The following is a 20,155-nucleotide window of genomic DNA, read 5'->3' as shown; positions in this document are numbered from 1 at the left end:
ATCTTGAGCAAATGACTTTACATCTCTGTGCTTCCATTCCATCATCTATAAAATGAGGATACAATTGGTGTAACTCAGAGTTGTTGTGAGGACTAACTCAGATAATCCTTACAAAGTACTTAACCCCTTTCCTGGGGCACAGGGCTTTGCCAGTGTAGCAGGCTGACCCCTCCTGACACCTCTGTGTTTAAATCTCAAGACACTACCGTCCCTCAAACTTTCCAGATGTCTTTTGGCCCACCCTTGGGTGGCCGGGACTTTACCCCCCAAATCAGACTGGCAGGGAGGCGAGATCTTGGAAAGAGACATTACTGACGTTTATGCAGTTTCCATACATACTTTTTTCATTCAACTCTACACCCCCTTATGAGATAATTTTAATTTTTCTCTATTTTAGACGATGATGAAGAGAGCGTCAGAATGGTTAAGTAACTTGCTCAAGGTCACACAGAAGGTGAGGAGCAGAGCCCAATGGCTGTACCTCTCCCCTCTGACCTCCTGTCCTTTGGAGGGCACGTTTTTAACACTAGTACTGAAAGTGTTACAGGAGGTTTAGGGGGGTCTGGAAAATAGTTCTGCCTAAGGTCATACAGACAAGTAGAGCCACCCAGGACGATCCCAATCTGTGCCCACCTTCACATAGCTGTAAGCCCCAGCCTAAAAGGAATTGAGTGTTTGAGATTTTTCCCATTCAGGGAGTCTTTTTTGGAAACACCTCCACAGGTTGAAGGCATAGGACGCAGTACAGACCAAGGGAGCCAAAAGTGAGGGTCCACAACTTAATCAGATGAGAAAGCTGACACCGCCAAGCCAAAGGAGAGCGTAGATATGTTTCCTTAATTTTTGGAAAAGAAAACTGGGCAGACTCCGCTTCCAGCTTTGCTCCAGTGGCCGGGTTTTCCAAGACGCCAGGCCCAGCGTCTGGCGAAGACCCCCCCTGAAAGCCCCCCCCCCACCCGCAACGCGCTCTAGCAGAGGCGGCGCCCAGGTGGCCGTCGGTTTCCCCCCTCCGGGGGCCCCCTGCCGGCCCCGCCCTTGCCCGCCCAGGCCCCGCCCCGGCCGCGCGCCGTCCCCCTCCGTTCGCGGACTGACTAGGGCGAGCGAGCGACAGCGCTCGGCATTGTGGCAGGCGGCGGGGGCCGGAGAGGGCGCGTGGGCCCCGGGCAGCGACCGGGTGCAGAGAGGCACGCGCCGGGGTTGTGACGGGGCGGTGCCGGTCGCTGCGAGGGCCGCTGAGTGCACTAACCCTCCGTCGCGAAAGTTCGAAGCCAGGGCGCGGGAACCCGGGGAGCGCTCGGAGCCCCAGAACCTGAGGAGCGCAGAGAGGGGCGCGCCGGAGCTGGCTGGAGAGCGGGCTCTGGGCACCCACTGCGCTCCTAGCGCCGGGCAGCCCTCTGCGCAGCGTTGGCTGCCGCTGCCCCCACGGAGGGCACGGGCTGGCGCGGCCGGGCGCCGGGGAGGACGGCGAGGAGGAGGCGGCGGCGGAGGAGACGGCGGCGGCGAGGCTGGGGCCAGGGAGAGAGCCCCGGGGGAGAGGCGCCCGAGCCTGGCCGCGGGAGCATGTGGGCCCGGAGCGGAGCGCGGGGTGCGCTGCTGCTGGCGCTGCTGCTCTGCTGGGACGCGAGGCTGAGCCAAGCAGGTAGGGAACGATCGGGCATGGGGGCGGGTGTTTAGGGGACCTTTGCGCCCCAGTCTTTCCGAAGTTGAAGTGGTCCATCACCACGTCGGTGGGTACTTGGAAAGCGCAAGGGCACCCAAGTTAAAAGGTAGATTTCTCCGCCCCACCAAAGTGAGAGAAGGCGCAGCCTCCTCTCCGGGGGGCGCAGTCCAGGTGGTTCAGAGTAAGCTTCTTGCTCCGCCCCTGCCCCTGCCCCTCTCCTAGAAGGGATCGCTTCTTTTCCTTGGAATGGGTTTCCGAATCTGGGTCTGCTCCTCCCGGAGGACTGGCTCCAGGGACCCCGGGCTCCCGGCGCACCGTGGCAGCAAAAAAAAAAAAAAAAAAAAAAAAAAAAAAAAAAAAAAAAAAGGAAAAGACTATTGCTGCTCGGGCCAGGTGTGCGCTTGCTTGCCTTTCGCCGGCAACTTCCTAGTCCTGGTTCCCGGCTCTTCCAAGCTCCTACGCGCTGCACAACCCCCCTCCCCCGAATCCGCAGACGGGAAGGAGCAAGAGACCTGCGGAGCAGGGGAAGCGCGGGTCCGCTCTGCTAGCCAGGGGAGGCCGGCTTGATGAGATTTGGCTATAGAAGGGGGAAGGGCTGAATACTGCTCATACAGCTTTCCCCGCGACCGCAGGATCCGCAGGTCTAGAAGGATTTTTTCTGGGGTTTGGTGTGTGTGTGTGTGTGTGTGTGTGTATGTGTGTTGGGTGGGGGGGGGGGAGTACATAGTGATCCTGCCAAGTTTCCTTTTAAATGGGTCACTGACATTCTCCCCCGTCCGGGGAGCGGACGAGATGCGCTTGCCTACTCTGGGTCTGCAAGATGCCTTAAGGGGATTGGTGGGCTCCTAAAATAAAGTCCCCATCACCGCCACCACCACCACCACCACCCCCTCGCCCTGGTTGTGTACACCTCTCTCTTGTCTGTTGCTGGGCCCCGCATCGCTGACTGGACTGCGTTTCTAGGCGAGCCAGCATCTCTTTGGTACCGGAACCCAAGTAGTCGGGCTGGCTGCGGCCGCTGGACACCTGGGCTCCCGGGACGGGGCAAAGTGGGGTGCGGAGGGGGGCGTCCTGCACGGAGTCCTCGGAGTTGAGGCTGAGAATGGGGCAGGAAAGCTGGCGCAGAAAGTAGACGAGGTGACGCAGCCCTCCCCCGCCACCTTCCGCGGGGATGTTGGCATCAGCCCCTGCCCCCCCCCGCGCCCCACGTACACCCCAATAGCCCAAGATTCCTCATTCTGGAATTAATGATTCCCACGGCCTAGGAGCGAGGGCTTGGTTTTCGCACAGCCTCCACTCCCCCCCCTCCCCCCCCGCCCCAGACCTCTGTTGTAAAGTTACGACACAATCATTTGATCCAAGTTAATTACGATTTGGGCAGACTCTGGTATTTAAAGCAGCGTTTTGAAGTTGGAAGGTAATGATGGGGGAGGGGGCAAGCTGCTGAATGACCAACCTGTTTTAAAGAGTGCAGTTGAATGTGGGAGTTGCTGGGCTGGGGTGTTGGTTTCTGGTTTGAGGGTGTTGGGGGGGTGGTGATTTAAGGGTAGGGTGAAGTCTCTGTAAAGGGAAACTTGGGGAAACTGTTTTAGAACTAGCCTGGCAATGAGATCAGGAATAAATACTGAGGTTACTGAGGGTAGGGGGTGGGCCTCTGCTGGGCAGGAAAAAGACAAGACTGGTTGGCCTAGAGTTCTCCCAGAGCCGGGTTCAGCTGGGGAGTGGCCTGCCTTTCCTGCTTAACAAAGCTTCCAGCCCCCACCTTCCCCAGAGGAAACCCCAGGCCCAGGGCTTTGATGGATTTGGGCACAAATGGAGCCCAGCCAGAAATGGCCTCTAATACCGGGCTTTGATTTCTAACTAGTGAGCAGAACCAGTGTTGGAACTGTGCTCATTACTTAGCACGGCAGGGGCTGCCTGCCCACCAGCCTAGAGAGGGACCAAGTGGTGGGGTCGCTGTGCAGTCTTCCTTCTGCCCAGAATGTGAAGCCCTTAGAAATGTGCCTTCAGGAGGGAGAGCATGCCCTTTCCTCCAACGCAGCCTGTCTCTCGAATGCCACAGGCACAGAACATCTTTCAGAACGTTCTTTGGGTCTGGTAATTTGGTTCTTGGTCTTTTCCCCATTTCACGGATGGGGAAAACCAAGGCCAGGGTGTTGACTTTCCTCAAATCTCGCCTTCACTTGACTACAGATGCGGACTTGCACGCGGGGCTGCTCCTCTCTAACAGCCAGGCTGGTTCAGGTCACCCTGGACTCCTGCTCGTGACCCTATCCACCTCCGCCTTGAGGCTTCTGTAAAGCTGAGGGAGACAAGGCTGTCTCCTCCATAGAGGGGGACCCCTTCTGGGGGGTGTGCAGGCTCTCCTCGGATCAAGTGGCAGGCACTTCTGTCTCTTTTATCTCAGCCTCTTCCCTGGTAGATATGGGGGTGAGCCCCCTTTACAGCCTTGAGGATTTTTAAGCCCCCTAAAGTTTGATGATGGAAAAATCAAAATCTAGAACCATAAAACCCCAAACCCTTAGAAGGAGGTGTCAGCAAGTGACTGGCCATCAGAGGCCACTTCAACAGCCTGGGTCAGCCCTGAGGATCTCCTCTCACCCCACCCCTTAGCCTTTCCTGGAGTTTTTAAAGAGTCTTGCCTTGGCCTCTGACTGGGATGGTTGAGAAGGGATCGCGGTATCGTGATAACACTTCTTTTTAAGATGTAATTAAAACCAGAGTTTTCCCGGTGTCTCTGCTGTGTGTGCAGGTGTGTGCAGGTGTGTGGGTATGCATGTGTGTGGGTGTAGGTGTCAGATGGTGGCCCATCAGAGTCTCCAGAGGGAGACTAGAGCAAACACCCATCTCAAACAAATGGAAAATCAAGAGTGTCTTAATGTGCTTTCTCATTAAAGTCAAAGTATCACTACAGGGGAGAAATTTCAGAGGTAATTTCTCTCCTTCCTCCACTCCCACCCCACCCCCAACTGGGAATTCCAGAGGACAAAACAATTCCCTTTTTCCAACCCCTTTATTTAACTGCTGAAGCTTTGGGACAGGCCCTGACATGCATGGGGGTTACACGGGGACGCAGGGATAGATCTGGGATCTGAACTCAGGCCTTGCAAACCTCGGGCTGCTTCTGACTCCTTTCAATACTGCTGGGCTGCTGACTGGCCAGCGGGGGTCTGGTACTGAGCTGCCCAACAGAGGCCCTGAGGGAAAGCAGGCAGCTAAAGATAAGGTTTGTTTGGTAGTTAGGTCAGACTGGGACTTGTAGCAGGATGGGGGGAAGAGGTGGAGTCAGGAACCAGGACCCCAGACAGGTGGAACAGGGCCCAGCCACAGAGGTCAGAGGTCAGGGCCGGGACTGGCCAACTGCCCAAAGGTTGGCTCCACACCTGGTCCTGATCTGCCCCAGGTGAGATAAACCACAAGCCAAGCTCCCTTGGGCTGCAGAACTACCTGGATCTACACTTTTTAAAGGTCTGCCTTCATACGTGTAGATGGAGCAGAATGTATTTTTACTTTTTATTTTGAAGCTTTGGGTAGCCCATCTCCTCACCTGTGTTGTTGTTGAGTTTCTGGCTGTCAGGCCTAAGAAGAGATCTTCCTCTCTCCCCTTCCCCTCCTCACCACTGTCTTCTAAGGAGGGTGTGGACTGCCTAGGATTTTGAGGATGAGGGTAGAGAAGGACCCCCTCCTTCCAAGAGAGTAAGATTGATGATTCCTGGAGCACCCCCCCCCCCAAAGCATGTTCTTTTGATCCTGAACCCTGGGGTTAGAGTGCCAAGGAGACACCTTGGAGCCCACCTGATGCCTGCAGGGAAGGGAGAGAGACGGGGTCACCAGTTGGGACTGGGACTGCGGAGCAGAGAGACCCTGTCCCCTTGGTTGGGTGGCTCCCCTGGGGAGAAGGGAGGGGAGCAGGGCATCCTAGGCCACAGCCTGTGCCTCTCCTGGCCTCCTCTTCCTTCTCCTCCTCACCAGTTTCCTCAACAGCTTCCACAAATGGAGTCATTAAAGCTGTGAAGGCAAAATGAAACCAAACAAGTGCCTTCTGGGCTTTTCTGCTTCTTGTCTTTATTTTTTTAAAGGGAAGTTTACAATACCGTAACTAGAATAATACGAGGAGAAGGTGGAGGGAATCGGTGCAAGGCCCCCTTTGATTTGCTTCCCGAGTTGGGGCTGGCGCGCCCCTCCCGCCCCCCCCATGGGCCCGGCCGCCTGGGGGGGATGTGTCCGGACCCAGACATTCACTTTGGGGAGCTGGGCGTCCCGCAGCTGGCCTGGGGTGCCGGCTGTTAGCTGGGCGGGCGCGCGGCATTGGCACTTGGCCCCCTGCCTTCGCTGCCGCTGCGCCCCCACCGGGCGGGTCTCGCAGTGCCCCTTCCTCTCCCAGCGGTGGCTTTTTTTCCTCGCTAATGGCCGCAAAAACACTGACTGAAGTGCGCGCACAAATCGGCCGCGTCCCCGCTCCCTCACCCCTTTTGTTACCCGTCCCTTCTCTCCGAAAGCTGTCGGGTGCGGGGAGCACCCGAACTGACCCTCGCCAGCCTCACGGCCCCACAGTGATGAGCGCTTACCTGGGGCGGCTGTCTGCGTGCCCCTGCTCCTCCTCCCTGCGGCCCCCTGCACCCCCTCTCTCCTCCCCACTGCCCTCCTCGGCGCCCAGCTCTTCTCCTCCCTCTCTCCCTGCATCCCCTCCCCTACTCTGCAGAGTTCCCTGGGAGCACCAACCCCGTGGCTCCCAGCCTCCACACCTCCGTCCTCACCTCCCAGAACAGGCTGCCCCCCGCCCCCGCCCCCGCACCTCACAACTTTCCCCGCGCCGTGTGGCCGGGTTCTTGGGGAAGGCAGGCTATGGGTGTGAAAGTGTGTATTAAGGAGTATGCCTGTTGCTGGGCAGAAGGGGTGGGTGGTGAGAATGTGTATTAAGGGGGTGGGCTGTGATGGTAGGTGTGGTGTTGCACTGGCGTGTTAGGCTAGGGGGTGAAGGTGCAGGACAGTGAATAGGTATGTCGCAAGGGTTGTGCCTTTTGTATAATGGCTATGTGTGAGGTAGATGGCTACGTGTGTTTGGGTGTGCGGGGGTGTGTGCATGTGCATATGGGCACAGCTGTGGTGTGTTTGTGTATAAATAGGTATGTGTGGCATGGGGACAGTGAGTCACCACCAGGCATGAGACGCTTCATCCATTGTATTCTGTTGGGGCTGTCTCTTCTGGATGGGACCCAGGCCATCTGCCCTTCAGCACTAAGGAGACCTTACTTTGCTCCGCACTGGGAGTTGTGGGCAGGATTTGGTCCAGGTGCTGGGTTCTGGAGTTGGGAGGGCAGAGGCCAGGTGTCCTTGTGGTCGTGCCTCCACCTCCCCCGAGGGCAGATAGGATAGGTAGGTCCTGCTGCCCCAGAAGGAGTAAGGTCAGCCATAGATAGGTCCTAAAGCCAATCCAGGAGCTCGACTGATGGTTCCCCAGGACAAGGGTCTGGGTCCTTGGGTCACCTGCAGCTGTCCTCCAGCTTACCAAGAACAGCAGCGGCACTGAGGGTTTGGAAATCAGCTCTCCGACCTGGGTCAGGTTCTTGATGCAGCCCTCTAGAGGCAATGGGGTCTCCTCTGGAATTTGCTAGAGAAGATGCAGGTGGAGCTTGAGCAAGTGGCATCTCTCATGGAAAGCAAAGTAAGCAGGCATGGGTGGGGCTGGGACTCTCAGTGGAAGCGATTGAAAGTGGACACGTGTGCACATGGACACACACAAGAGCCCTACTCCACTATGCTTATAACCACTTCCTTGCTCACCAAGAATCCCTCTGCTTTCCCACCTCTGCCTACACTGTCTCCCATCCTTAGCACTAGGATAAAAGATGTGCCAGTGTGGACCAGGGAGATATAGGAAAGTGCCAGCCCCACTGCTGGTGCATACTGCCTTGGTTTGTAAAACCCTCTGATAGATGGGACCTCACTTGGTCCTTATAAGAACCCCACCAGAGGGACGCCTGGGTGGCTCAGTTGGTTAAGCGGCTGCCTTCGGCTCAGGTCATGATCCCAGCGTCGTGGGATCGAGTCCCACATCGGGCTCCTTGCTTGGCGGGGAGCCTGCTTCTCCCTCTGGCTCTGCCTGCCACTCTGTCTGCCTGTGCTTGCTCTCGCTTCTCTCTCTATGACAAATAAATAAAATTAAAAAAAAAAAAAAGAACCCCACCAGAGAGGAGGTTTAGGAAGCTGACCTGGGACCCAGTCAGCACCAGAGCAGACTTGGCCCTAACCCTCAAGGTGGTCACTAGGCTGGATGCTGATGTCCACTCTAAAACTGGGATGACCTTTGGAGAGTCTCAGATGCCAAGTGAGGGAAGTATCTGTATGTGTGGGGGAACACAGCCAAGAGTGAGCTTTCTTAGCCTTGGGGCTTCCTGGAAGGGGTGATGGGAGCCAGACTTTGACTCTCTCTTTTTCAGGTGTTTCTAAGAGCCTGCCCTGAAAAGACAGGGCTGGGTTAGCTAGCTGAGGGTATCTGGGCAGGGATGCCTGGCCCCAGGCCTCCTCCACTCTCAGAAAATGGGCCCTGTTGGCCTCTGCTCAGCCACCAACCTGGGCAAGTCCAGTCCTTGGTGAGGCAGCCCTTGGTCACGTTTCTACTCCTGGGGCTCTCAGACTCATCTGAAGGGGTGCATCTTGGGGAACTGGCCCCCCACTACCTCTGACTACAGGCTGGGACCTGGGTGGAAGCTGGAGAGGAAAAGCTATCTTATTCTCTGATTCTTTCCTTGTGGCTCTTGAAGATGGAGTGAGCCCAGAAAATACTTTTCACACACTAGTAGGCATTACGCTGTCGGCGGAAGCATGGAATGGTGTCCTGTTGTGTCTTCTGCCATGCCTGCACCAGAGTGGACACAGAGGGAAGGACAGAATGCCCAGCAGCTTCTGCGAGCCAATCCGAGGGGGACAGTTTGTTTGTCATTACCCCCTATAGGAGCCCGCAGTCCTCCTCTACCACCCCTCCTCACAGAGGCCCCTCTCCAAGGCCTCAGCTGCAGGCATGGAGGGTGTGCAGCAGGGCCGACTGGGATTTCAAGCAGGTTAACATAGCCTTCCAGCATTACCACCTCCTAACTCTGGCCTTGACCGCTCACCTAACTGTGCCATGCCTCACTTGCCTCATCTGTAGAGTAGGGGTAGTAACGCCATCCTCGTGGGGTTGTTCTAAGGAGCACATGACCTGATTATGATAAAGCCCTGGCATGGAGATGGCCCTGTGATGCCAGAGTTGGCTTCCTCGAGGGGCAGGAGGGGAGGAGAGAGGAGGGAGGCTCCGGGCCTGAAGGCCCCGCGGCTCCTGGCCCAGGAGTTAGGAGACTCTAGTATTTGCTGACAACTGCCTTTTCCTCTCTGGGTCCTGGTTAGTCTCCCCTTCTGGAAGTTTGGGGTGGGGAAAGGTATAAGGATGACCTTTGGGGGCCTTGGGGTTTATTTCTGGGTGTTTGGGGTTATTTTTTGTTTGCTTGTTTGTTTTTGTCTAGTTCCCTCTCCAGAGGCCCCCGCAGCCAGCGAGAGAAAGGTAGTAGCTGAGGCCCAGAACCACTTGTGTTTACAGAGGCCCCTCTAGGAAGTCAATATATCGACTGGAATGCCCTTGTGAACATTATGTGGCCCGGGGTCTTTCTCTCTGAAGCCATAAATCACCCCTTGGGACTTCAGTCCCATTTTCCTGCTCTATAAGCGTCTTCTGCCTCAGAGGCCAAGAGCCCCAGATGCCAAGCAGGGCCCAGGGGCAGAGAAGGACCCCACTGGCATAGGAAGCCTGGTCTTCTGGAGACAAGGCACTTACTCCCCTCCCCCACCAAGACTGGGGGAGGGCGCTGTGGAGGGGATGGGGAAATACACTTTCAGAGCTAGCAAGACCTTCACCATTTCATTTTGTACGGGTGGAGGGTGGCTAATCTCATGGGTGGGGAAGGAAGGATCCTGTCCCCACATCCTGGTGGGACACCAGCCCATGCCCTGGAACTCAGTGCACGTGCATATGTTCTTTCAATCTGAGCTAGCCCTGGTCTCTGTAGTCGAAGGGGGACAGCGCAGAGGCCTAACCCTTGAACTGACTCGGGTTGCTTCTTGGGGCCCAGGCAAGCCCTGTGCCTGGTGCATGCTGCTGGGATGCGAGAGTGAGGAAGACTGTGTGGCGGGGAGGAGCTTTCTCCAGGTGGCCCGGGAGGGATCCAGTACGGTGCTCAGAGGGCAGGCGGTGCTGTCGGACCATGTGGGCCAAATCCTGGCTGGGGCCCCATCTGGCTACGTAGCCTAGTTGCCTACCCTCTCTGAGCTTCTGTTTTCTCATTTGTAACATGGGACTGCTGATAATGCCGCTTGCATCCGATTGCTATAGGGAAGAATGAGGTAATATACACAAGAGTGTGGCACGTCCTCAGGTACTCGTAGCATTCACCGTCCTCAGCATGATTTCTACTGATGCCACGTGTTACATGGTATAGCAGGAAGCACTGAGGCTGTTGAGAGAAGCCTCCTGTGGGCCTGTGGGGCTGGTCAGAGAGGGCTTCCTGTAGAAGGCAGCATGTTGCTTGGCCTTCAAAGGATGAGCAGAGTTTGGGGAGGCAGAGAGGGCATCCTAATGGGGGTTATGTTTGTGAGGGGCTGGGGCTGGGAGCATCTGGCTCACCCACCCAGGAGACAAATTGCTAATTCAGCACTGACTTGTACCTGATCATCCGGTAGAGGATGAATGCTGGCGCCGGGGGTCCCTTGGTACATTGGAAAGAGCCATTTGGGATTAAAAGCACTCACTCATTGAGTGCCCCACACATCCCAACCTGGGAGGTGACCTGCCCCCTTCACTGGGCAGTGCTTTGCCGTGAGGTGCCATATGTGATCCTGGCACAGAGAAGGTTCTCTTGACTTCTATTGCCTTCCCTCCTTCCTGCCCCTCCCCCACCCTGATCTGGCTGACCCCTGGCTGGGGCTGTGCCTTGCTTTTTCTCTGTGGCCATCTCTGGGCAGGAGAACAAGGAGACAGAGAGGGGCCGCTTCCGGGTTGACTGGAGAGCCAGGGAGATGGACAGGAAGAGGGAGGCTGCCTGCCTGCTCTGGTCCCTGGGGCTCACCTAGGGCTGGTGGGTACCAGGAGGCATCACCAAGGTCTGGGAAGAACAGCTACTGAGATCACCCAGGAGCCTGCAATCCCCAGAGGCTTCGAGTGGCGTCTAGAGGCATTACCGGAGTCAGGAGACAGAGCTGAAGGCAAGCAGCTCTGTAATGCGATCAGAGGCGCCCGCCTGCCCAGCCTGGGGCCTGAGCACCCAAGGAGGATGCCGAGCTTACAAGAAATTGAGTCAGAAATTCCAGGAAAGTTGTTCCTAGCTCCTTCCCCCATCCCACCTTCAGGCATTCGCAGCAAGGCAGAGCGAGACTCACAGAGTAAGCAGTGGCCCAGGACCAGGTGACAAATACTGCATGGGGTAGCCTCCCACCCTTCCCTTTCCTTGTCACTGAGCCAGGGCCCTGGGGACCTGGGTGGAGGCAGGATGGGCTTGAACAAGTAGGTCATGAAAGAGCAACTATGACACCAGGTGGCTAGGGGACTGGGTCTGATTTTGCTCCCTCCCATGTCCCTGGCTCCCAGCACAGTCCCCGGTGCATAGAAGGTGCTTGATAAACACTTGTAGAATGGATGAATGAGAACTCACATTCAGGCTTTATTCACCCCACTCTTCGCTACGATTCAGCCCCTACTGTGCCTTGGGCTTGTGGCTGTGGATGTAACCAAAGAATCAGGAGATTCTGGTCGCTTTGCTTGCCTCCTCCCTGTCTTTGCCTATCTCTCTGCAGTCTCTTCTGCTTATGTCTTTGAGCACTTCCTATGTACCAGACGTGGTGAAAGAGCCCAGTCTTCAGTGGTCAGAGCCCCTAGGTGTGAAAGAGTTTATTTGCTAACTCCAAGGGAGCCACAAAGAATTAACCAAGTATCATAAGTCTACCCAGGCCCTTGTAAAATGTTTGTTTTCTACTTGCCTTCCCAAGCCCATTGATCATTCCGTTCCAGCCTGGATTCTCGTGGTGATTCAAGAGAATGCCTATTGCATGCACGTGGGCTCTGGGGTCTGGGACTCCATGTAGGCTGAGGGGGTATTTCTTGAAGGCCCACGGGCAGGGTCTGACTGCAGCCCTCAGCCCTCCAGAGTAAATGCTACCAACTCCTTAGAAGGAGCCGGGTTTGGTGCAGGGGAGCAGTTTTGGCTGCAGGGTCTGACCAAGCCAGGTTCTCCTTGGCACTGTGTTTGATGCTAACATTCAGGGAGCCTCCCTGGGAGATTCAACCCCCTCGGGCCCTTGGCAGAGGCAGTGGTAGGCCTGGCCAGTATCACCCTCCCAGCTGGGCATCCACTGGTTCTTTCCAGGAGCCCCTGTCACAGGCTGAGCTGGAATTCCTGCCTGGCAGCCAGACAGCCAGGGCCGCTGGTCGCAGTGACCCCTGCTGCAAATCTGATCTGGCCCCATATTTTTGTGCTGGCGCACCCAACTTCTGTACACACGCGGGTGGACTCAGAAGAGACAACAGCAGAAAGAACCCTGAGCTAAGGATTGGGAAGCCTGGATTCTAATCCTGTCTACACAGCTAATCTGCTGTATGGCCTTAAGGTACTTCCTCTCCCTCTCTGGGCTTTGGTACCCTCGTATGTTCAAATGAAGAGGGTCTGCCCTAGAAATAACTGGGCTCAAGTCCTGTCTCGGTCAGTAACTGTACCTCCTCACTGTAAAAAAAATGAACCCCAATTGGTTGTCAGGGAGATTGAACGAGATGGGGCATGGTCAGTAAAAGCTGGTTTCCTTTTCTTTCTACCCAGGAAGAAATCTACCTGCAAAGTCGCTTCTTTCTAGTCTGCAAGTCGTCGCTTCTTTCTAGTAGTCCCCTTTTGATGTGGGGAATATCAGACATAAGATTCAGGGTGGCCCACTGGGGACTTAGTGACCCACCTGGGCTTACAGCAAGGGGAGGAGCCTGCATGGTCTTATGCATTTGGAAAGAGCACTGGACTAGACATCTGGAAGCTTCCGTTCCAAGGCCAACTCTGTATGACCAAGAGCTCACTCGCCCTCTTTGAGCCTTGGTTTACCCATCAGTAAAAGGAAAAAAAGAAGCTGCATGGCAGGTAGGGCCAAAGCAGAGAACACCCAGAGAGATGCTTTGGAAACTGTTGTCAAATCTGAGAAGCTGATCTGAGGTGGAAGGAGGGGGGCAGAGCAGGGACTCTTGTCCTGTGGACCATGTGGTTCATCTGAGAGCTATTTTGGGGGGTGGGGGTGCATGGGAAGGATCCAGGAAGGACCCACCATTTGTTTCCCTGGCTGCAACCTCCTGCTGTGTGGTGGGCCCTGGCTTCTCCCCTAGCCTGGCTGGTCGTGGCTGTTGAGCTAGATGACAGAGTCTGGGGTCTCTCCCCACCCTTCTCCATGCTGCACACCCCAGAGCAGAGGAGGCCAGGGTACCACATCAGGGAAGGTTAGTATCAGTGCTGGCTTTGGTGTGTCTCAGCTAGCACACCATCTGCCGTGCCCACCAGAACTTACGTAATCCCTCGGCCGGCTGCCCGTTCTTAGAAAACGGGGCAGGCAGGACCAGCAGGGAGTGGAGGTGTAGGGTTTCCTTCTCTGCCCTTTCTTCTCTGGCAGCCCACACCTCCCCGGATTAGTGTTCCTTCTCTGAGCTGCTCCTACACCATCCAGAGCACGAGCCACGAACACGAAGTCAGAGCAAGGCTGAGGTTGGATGGGGACATGGCAGGCCTACAGGGCTGCTTGCTGCCTGGCCTCGCAGACTTCAGGGGCATCTGCAGGCTGCTTGCTGACAGCACCTGGCCCCATGGCAAGATCGCCAGCCCCGCCTCACACCATTTCTCTGCGGGGCTCCAATGGAGTGGAGCAAGGTGGGGGCAGCCAAGCTTCCAGGAAGTAAGGATAGACCTCCCCATACTTCCTACAGAGATGTGCCCCTTCCCACATTTTATCAGGTTGTGAGCATTTTTTGTATATCTAAGTACAGCCAAATAACACTGCCCACTTAGAGCCAAGACCCGAGATCCAGTCCTGTCTTTTTTCTTTGCTAGCTGCGAGATGTGGGCGGGGCCACTTCCGCATTGTTGCTCTCCGTTTCCTCCTCTGGAAAATGAGAATAATAAAGCCCACTTCCATAGCTTCAATCCTGAGGATTGAATCAGTTAATAATGCATGTAGAGGACAGAGAAAGGCTTCCATAAATGCTGGCTGTCATCCTTGGTACCCAGTTCCATTCTCTTTCTTTTTTTTCCCCTAAGAAAATGACACAGAATGACTAACTCTGGGTCATTCTAGGAATGCAAGGTTGGCTCAAAATCCATTCACATTAATAACATGCCAAAATAATATCATGCACCAGATTAATGAATCTAAGGGAAAAAAATCATGTGATAATCTCTATAAATGCTGAAAAAGCCTTGGTCAAAATTCAACACCCATTTGTTGTATCAACGCGCAAAAAAAAAAAAAAAATAGCAATTAAGGATTTTTTTTTTAAGCCTGATAAAATACATACATACTCTAGTCCTATAGCTAGTATTTTGTCTAATGGGGAAACAAACACTAATGGCCTTTCCATTAAGATCACTAATGAAGCATGGATACCCACCATCCCTTCTCTTCAACATGGTGCTAGAACCATTCGCCAGTGTGATTAAACGAGAAATCACTTAGAGGCACAAAAATGGGTAATGATGAGATAAAACTATCCCTACCAGATGTTAAAACATACTGTAGCACTCCCATAATTAAGGCTGCAGCATGGGTGCGTGAATTGTCGGACAGACCAGTCAAACCTAATAGAAATTCTAGAACGAGACCCAAGTGCATAAAGAAATGTAGTATATGACAAAGATGCTATCTTGGCCCACAGGGACAAAGACAGACTTTGAAGTGAATAATGCTGGGACACCTGGGTAGCCATTTGGAAAGAAGTAAGCTTTGATTCACGTTTCACACCATAGAGAGAGAGGAAAAAAAAAAAGAAAAGAAAACACCTCCAAATGGATTAGAGATCCAGACATAGGTATTAGATGAAACTGTGGGTGAATTCCTCCTTAATGTTGGGGTAGGAAAGGCTTTCCAACAAGATTCAGAATCCAGAGGCAATAAAATTTAAAAAATTGATATTTATTACATAAATATTAAAAATTTTTGGACAATAAAGCACCCCAGACTAGTCAAAAGACAAAATATTTGACAAGCCAGGAGGGGATACTTGTTACACATGCCCCAGACAAAGAACTAATAACTCAATACAGAAAGCACTCTAAAATATTGGGGAATAAGGACCAAAAACCTGGTAAAAAGAAAAAGGAAGAAAGGAGACATGGACAGACAATTCACAAAAGATGTAGGTCACCTTCAAAAATATGAAAAAATATTACAACTCAGAGTTAGAAAAATGCAAATGAAAACAAACCCTGAGATACCACTTCTCACTTTAGGAGACTGGGCAAAATGAAAAGTTAGGACTACACCTGCTGGGAAGCCTTGCAAGGCACATTTGCAGATGTCGCCAGTGGATCCACTCCTTGGTGCAATCCTTCAGCTAGATGGTTGGCCAGTATTTCATAGCAGCATGTCATGTACTCTATTTTTTGGTCCAAAACCAGTACTTCTAGAGACCTTCCCTTCAGGTACAGCTTTATCAATACAAAAATACATATGTATGTTGTTTGTAGTTGCAAAATATTGGAAATCACCCCTGTGCCTTGCAGGAGGAGTTTAATCAGCTACAAGCACACATCAGAAATGATGGCATTGCTGGGGACCTGAGGGCTGGGACTCCCAGAATGTTCCAGCACACGAAGGAAGCAAAACATAGTATCCAGAGGATACTACCTCTCACGTAAGAGAGGAGTGGGTGGGAGACCAGGCTAGATCCAGACCTCTCTTTCTGTTTCCATGGCTGCTGGAATGCTCTCTGCTTCCTCACGTGTGCACCTCCTGCTCTGTTCACCGGTCCAAGCAGTGGGCTGTTCACGGGGCGACGGGTTCCCCATGCTGCCCCCAGGGAAGATGGAGAGGGCAGGATGCACAAGTGCTGGCCCTGCTCAGGCTTCAGTTGTGACTCCTGGCTCTCTGTGGTCCTGAGCACTGCCTTCAGCGCCCTGGGACTTGATTTCTTCTGTAAGGTGGGGAATAATGAATTCCATACCCCTTGCCTCATAGAGAGGAGGTAGTGTCACAGTTCATGTGTGTGCAAAGGGCTTTGTTTATTGTTTACCTGCAGGGTCTGCTGGTTGCTCTTTGGGCCTCAGTAAGCCTTGGATTCTCCTTTTCCAGTCCCTTGCCACACAGGCGCGCACGCAGGGACACACACACACCTCCCTCCATTCTTTCTAGAGCTTTCGAACACCCTGAGGTGGCTGCTCTGTTTGCTTTCTCCTTGATTAGCGAGGGTCTCATCCATGTGCACTCCATCTGTGTGCCAGGTGTGTTGTAGGCCCTCTGAGGCCCCGGCCGCCCTTCTACTCTGGCCTCTTCTCTTGCCCGCATTGAGTCTCACGGAGCCCTTGTAATGACTCTGGGAAGAACGTCTTATGGGGCTTAGGGAAGTGAAGTAATTCAATCTTCAGGTCAGAGCCTGGTCAGGGTGTTACCTGGTCTCTGGACTCTAAATTCAGTGCTCCTTCCAGAAACCCATTCTGCATCCGCGCCCTAGGCTGGGACCAGGTCTCCTCCCCCACCCCCAATACACCTCCCCGGACATCCCCATGAGAGCCGGCCACGCCGCGGTGACTTGTGGAATGATTGCATGTGAGCATGTGTGAGCCCTGGACCACCCTTGTCAAATGCAGCCACCCCAGCCTGGTCTCAGTAAAGAGCCAACGGGTAGAACTGGGCTTTCCCCCAATAGACCAGTCCCGGCCAGCGCGTCAGTCTTCTCTCGCCAGCCTGTACCATTTTAAGGGTAGGTCTGAGCGGGTGCATGTTCACGTGGGTGCATGGGGAGGACCATTGGCAGCCCTGCAGGCCTCAGGCCCCTATAGGTCCGGACGGGGTCTGGGGGGGAAGGGGCTCAGCCAGACCTGAGCCTCCACAGAGAGGGAGGGGTCCTTGGACAGGCGGTGGAGGGCATAATTGCCGGAAGGTCGGTCTCCCAGCCCTGAGAACTCTGCTTACCAGTCAATAAGTCGTTTATTACACCCTTGACAGCATCCTTCTTTGCCTCCGCTCTGGGTCTTGTGCAGTTTGCAGAGGGAAGGGCCGGGCCAGCTGAGGGTCTGGCCTCTCCAGGGAGAGGGGCTGCTGGAAGCCTGAAGTCAGCTATCTTCCCCACCTTCCCACTGCAGCCCGCTGGACCAAAGTGCTCCCAGAAGCCCCCGGTGGGGCCTGACCTCCGCTGTAAAGAGCCGGCTGAACAAGTTCCCAGGTGCTTGAACATCTCCACCTCATTGCCCTGGAGTTCTTTTCCAAGGCTCCTGGTAGGGAATCCCAGTGCTTATGGGGGACGGTCGGTCTTCAGAGTCTCGCAGAAACCGTGGCCTGGCAGAGCTGAATCTCAGCTTTGGAACAGCCCTGGAGGTCGTCAGGGCAAGTATCTGGACTTCCCTCTTACAGGTGGGGGAACTGAGCCAGGGAGAGAGAGGGATGACTTACTTATCCAAGTTATCTCGGGATTTGCTTGTGGCCAGCTGAGTTTTCACCGTTGCTGGGCCCTCTCCATCCTGGCATGGTTGAGAAAGATTAAGAAAAGCATTTTAGACTGTTCTAGATTGTCTTTCCAGGGCACCCAGTCTTTCCTCCAGGATTTACCTCTAGGAAACTCCACTGGAGATGGAGAGGAGCTATCAGGCCTTTAGCTCTGAGTGCTCTCAATGGTAGGGGTATGCGCCTGTTCTGGGGCTGGGAATGCTGGTGGCCCCACAGCCTGGCCTCTAGCCCTCCTAGTGATGCCACATTCAAAGGCAGAAATCAGTCTTGAGCAAGAACAAGGCCAGCAGCCGCTTTCAGTAATCTGTTCACACATAGAGTGACCTGGTGGACCCCGCTTGCTTCTGGGCAGGAATGCTCCAGAGAGAACCAGCTGCCTTCCCTCTGCCTTCCCTCTGCTCTCCCTTCCACATCAGGCCTCTGATTCTGTGTACCTGGGCCACCCGTCCCCTCCCTGGAATATGTCATGCCCTTCCCTTAGATGCTCACCACGGGTGGACAGCTGGGGCCAGCTTTCCTATAAGGGAAATTCCAGATCCCACTAAATTCCAAATTCCACAGCCTTATCCGGCACCATTCTGTCTGGCCTTCGATGGGCTTCCTGGTGTGGGTGGAAGGACCTCCCTAACCTCAGAGCAATTACTGGGGGGTGCCACACTTTCCCACCACCCAAGCTCCCTGTGTGTGTCACAGGTTTAGAACGTGGCTGGAACCCACAGATTGCTTATACGGGGAACAACGAATAGCATTTGGGGAGGAGGGAAGACGGGAGGGGCGGACAGTGGGTTTGACTGCAGCAGACCAGCTCCATAGTGGGGTCTCACGTCACCCTTTCAGAGTGGAGATGCCACCCCCAAGCAAATCACAGCCTCATGCTAAGCCTCAGTTGCCTCATCTGTTAACTGATGGGGGTTGAACCAGTGACCTCTGAGCCCCCTTACAGCTTTCAGCTGCACGTTTTCCAAAATCCCCCTTAGCCCATCAGCCTGTAGAATTTCCTGATGTCCCAAGAGGGCTGTTGCAACATTGACTCTTTCCCAGCACTTCCTGTTTAGCCAGGACCCTGTCAACAGAGGGGCTGACGAGAGTGGGCCCTACAGCAGCAGGAGCACACCATCCTTGTGTTGGTAGATAATGCCTCCATGCCGAGACCCCACCCCATGCTCCTTTCTGCCATCCAGGTCTTGGCGTAGATGTCCCTTCCTCAGAGAGCCCTTCCCTGATCCCCTGCCCCTTTTATTTCTCTTTTAGCACCTTCTATGAGCTGGGATGATTATTTGTGCAACCAATTAATTCCTTGCTGGCTGTTTTCTCATCTGTTACACTCTAGCCTATAACCTCCATGCAGGCAGGCCATTTCACTCACCCAGTAACCCTAACCCACAAGGCGTGGAACAGTGCCTGGCACAGAGTGGGCCCTTGATGAACAGGTGCTCGACGAGTAAAGAATCAGGGCTGTACATGTGGCTCTCCTAGAGTTTTTCCAAGACTCACATGCCTGGCCTTTATCCCTAGCAGTTCCGGCTTAGGAAGTCTGTGCTTGTGAATTTCGACCTCTCAGATGCACAGCGCTTGTTAAAAAGAGTCAGCTCAGTGGTTGTCAGCCTTGGCTGAATGATGGAATCACCTCTGCCTGGGATCCCCCCGCCAGACTTACTTGGTCTTGGGGTCTGACCTGGGCATTGGGAGCCTTGAAAGCACACCAGGTCATCTGCTGTGCCACTAAGGTAGAGGGCCCCAGGATTCAACCCTCTCCAAGGCCTTTCTGGTCCCAAGTTCTGCGATTCTTGGAAAGCCCTATGTTCCACATGGCAACCCCAAGGCTCCAATTGCCCCCCCATGGCAACCCCAAGCGGGGGGAACCTCCTTGCCCTCCCTTCCTGTGCAGATAAAGGAAGAATAACTCTGTTTGACCCTTGTGGGCAATCCATCAGGGGTGTGCCTGGGATCCTGTGGCCCTTCTCCAAGCGACTTCTCAGGATTGCTGGTGGCTCTGTGCACAGCCCAGTACCTCCCTTTCCTGGCAAGAGAGATGAGCTGTGTTGGAACCTGTCTCTTCCCCTCCCTTGATAGCACACAGTTTTAAATAAGATCTTCATTTACCAGAAGTTCACACCACAGCTTATGTGTTATATGAGAAGCGGCAATCTTGTGCTCACGGGAAAGAAAGTGCATGGCGATGCAGTCAGGGGGGCTGGAGGCGAAGCGGCCGCAGGGGGCAGGGGGGGTGGGAGGAAGAAGGAACCCGGGGAATCCGAGCTGGCACCCGGCCCCGGCCCTGGCAGTGCCATGCTCCTCTTGGCTCAGCGTGTGGTGGGTGGGGGAGGTGTCCCGTTCTGCCAGCTGACCTCACGGCTGCTGGAAGGCTTGGAGCTGGGAGCCAGTGTGATGTCACTACCGGCTCTGCCAACTGCCCTCCCCTGCCCCCATTCCCACTGTGCTGCTCTTCCATCATTTACCTGTCCTCAGTGGCTGGAGCCCAGGCTCTTGCTATTGACCTGCTAGGTGCTTTCGGCCTTGCCTTGGAGGCTGGGATAAGGAATGGATTCTGTGGCCGTGGACAGACGCCCCTCCCCCCACCCACAGTGTCCTGCCTCACTTCCTCCCCCACCCTCGCCCCAGCCTATGCAGCATCAAGATCAATAAATAAATTCCAGTTGTACAGGACTTGACAATTTCCACGGTGTCGTCACGCGCCCCTCCCAACCGCTCCTGACGTGGGTATGATTACCTTGTTTGAGCAGAGGGAGGAGCAGAGGCTTGAGGGGTAAAGACTCTAGCGGCAGAGCT

At 54.5% G+C, this 20,155-nt stretch overlaps 1 protein-coding gene across 2 annotated transcripts in view; it reads left to right on the top strand.

Moving 5' to 3' along the window:
- Nucleotides 1-1,095: 1,095 nt before the first annotated feature.
- The window catches only part of UNC5B (unc-5 netrin receptor B), an 81,438-nt gene continuing 62,378 nt past the window's right edge, over nucleotides 1,096-20,155 (top strand). For both annotated transcript variants that reach the window (XM_059170003.1, XM_059170002.1), the window contains exon 1: nucleotides 1,096-1,639. In XM_059170003.1, coding sequence (XP_059025986.1) covers nucleotides 1,561-1,639 — 79 coding nt within the window. In that variant the 5' untranslated portion in view covers nucleotides 1,096-1,560. The remainder of the gene's footprint in view (nucleotides 1,640-20,155) is intronic.

The sequence above is a fragment of the Mustela lutreola genome, chromosome 4 (genome assembly GCF_030435805.1).
Source record: "Mustela lutreola isolate mMusLut2 chromosome 4, mMusLut2.pri, whole genome shotgun sequence".
Classification (NCBI taxonomy): Eukaryota; Metazoa; Chordata; class Mammalia; order Carnivora; family Mustelidae; genus Mustela; species Mustela lutreola.
The sequence above is the reverse complement of the archived record's forward strand: the minus strand, read 5'-3'. Positions and strand labels throughout refer to the sequence as shown.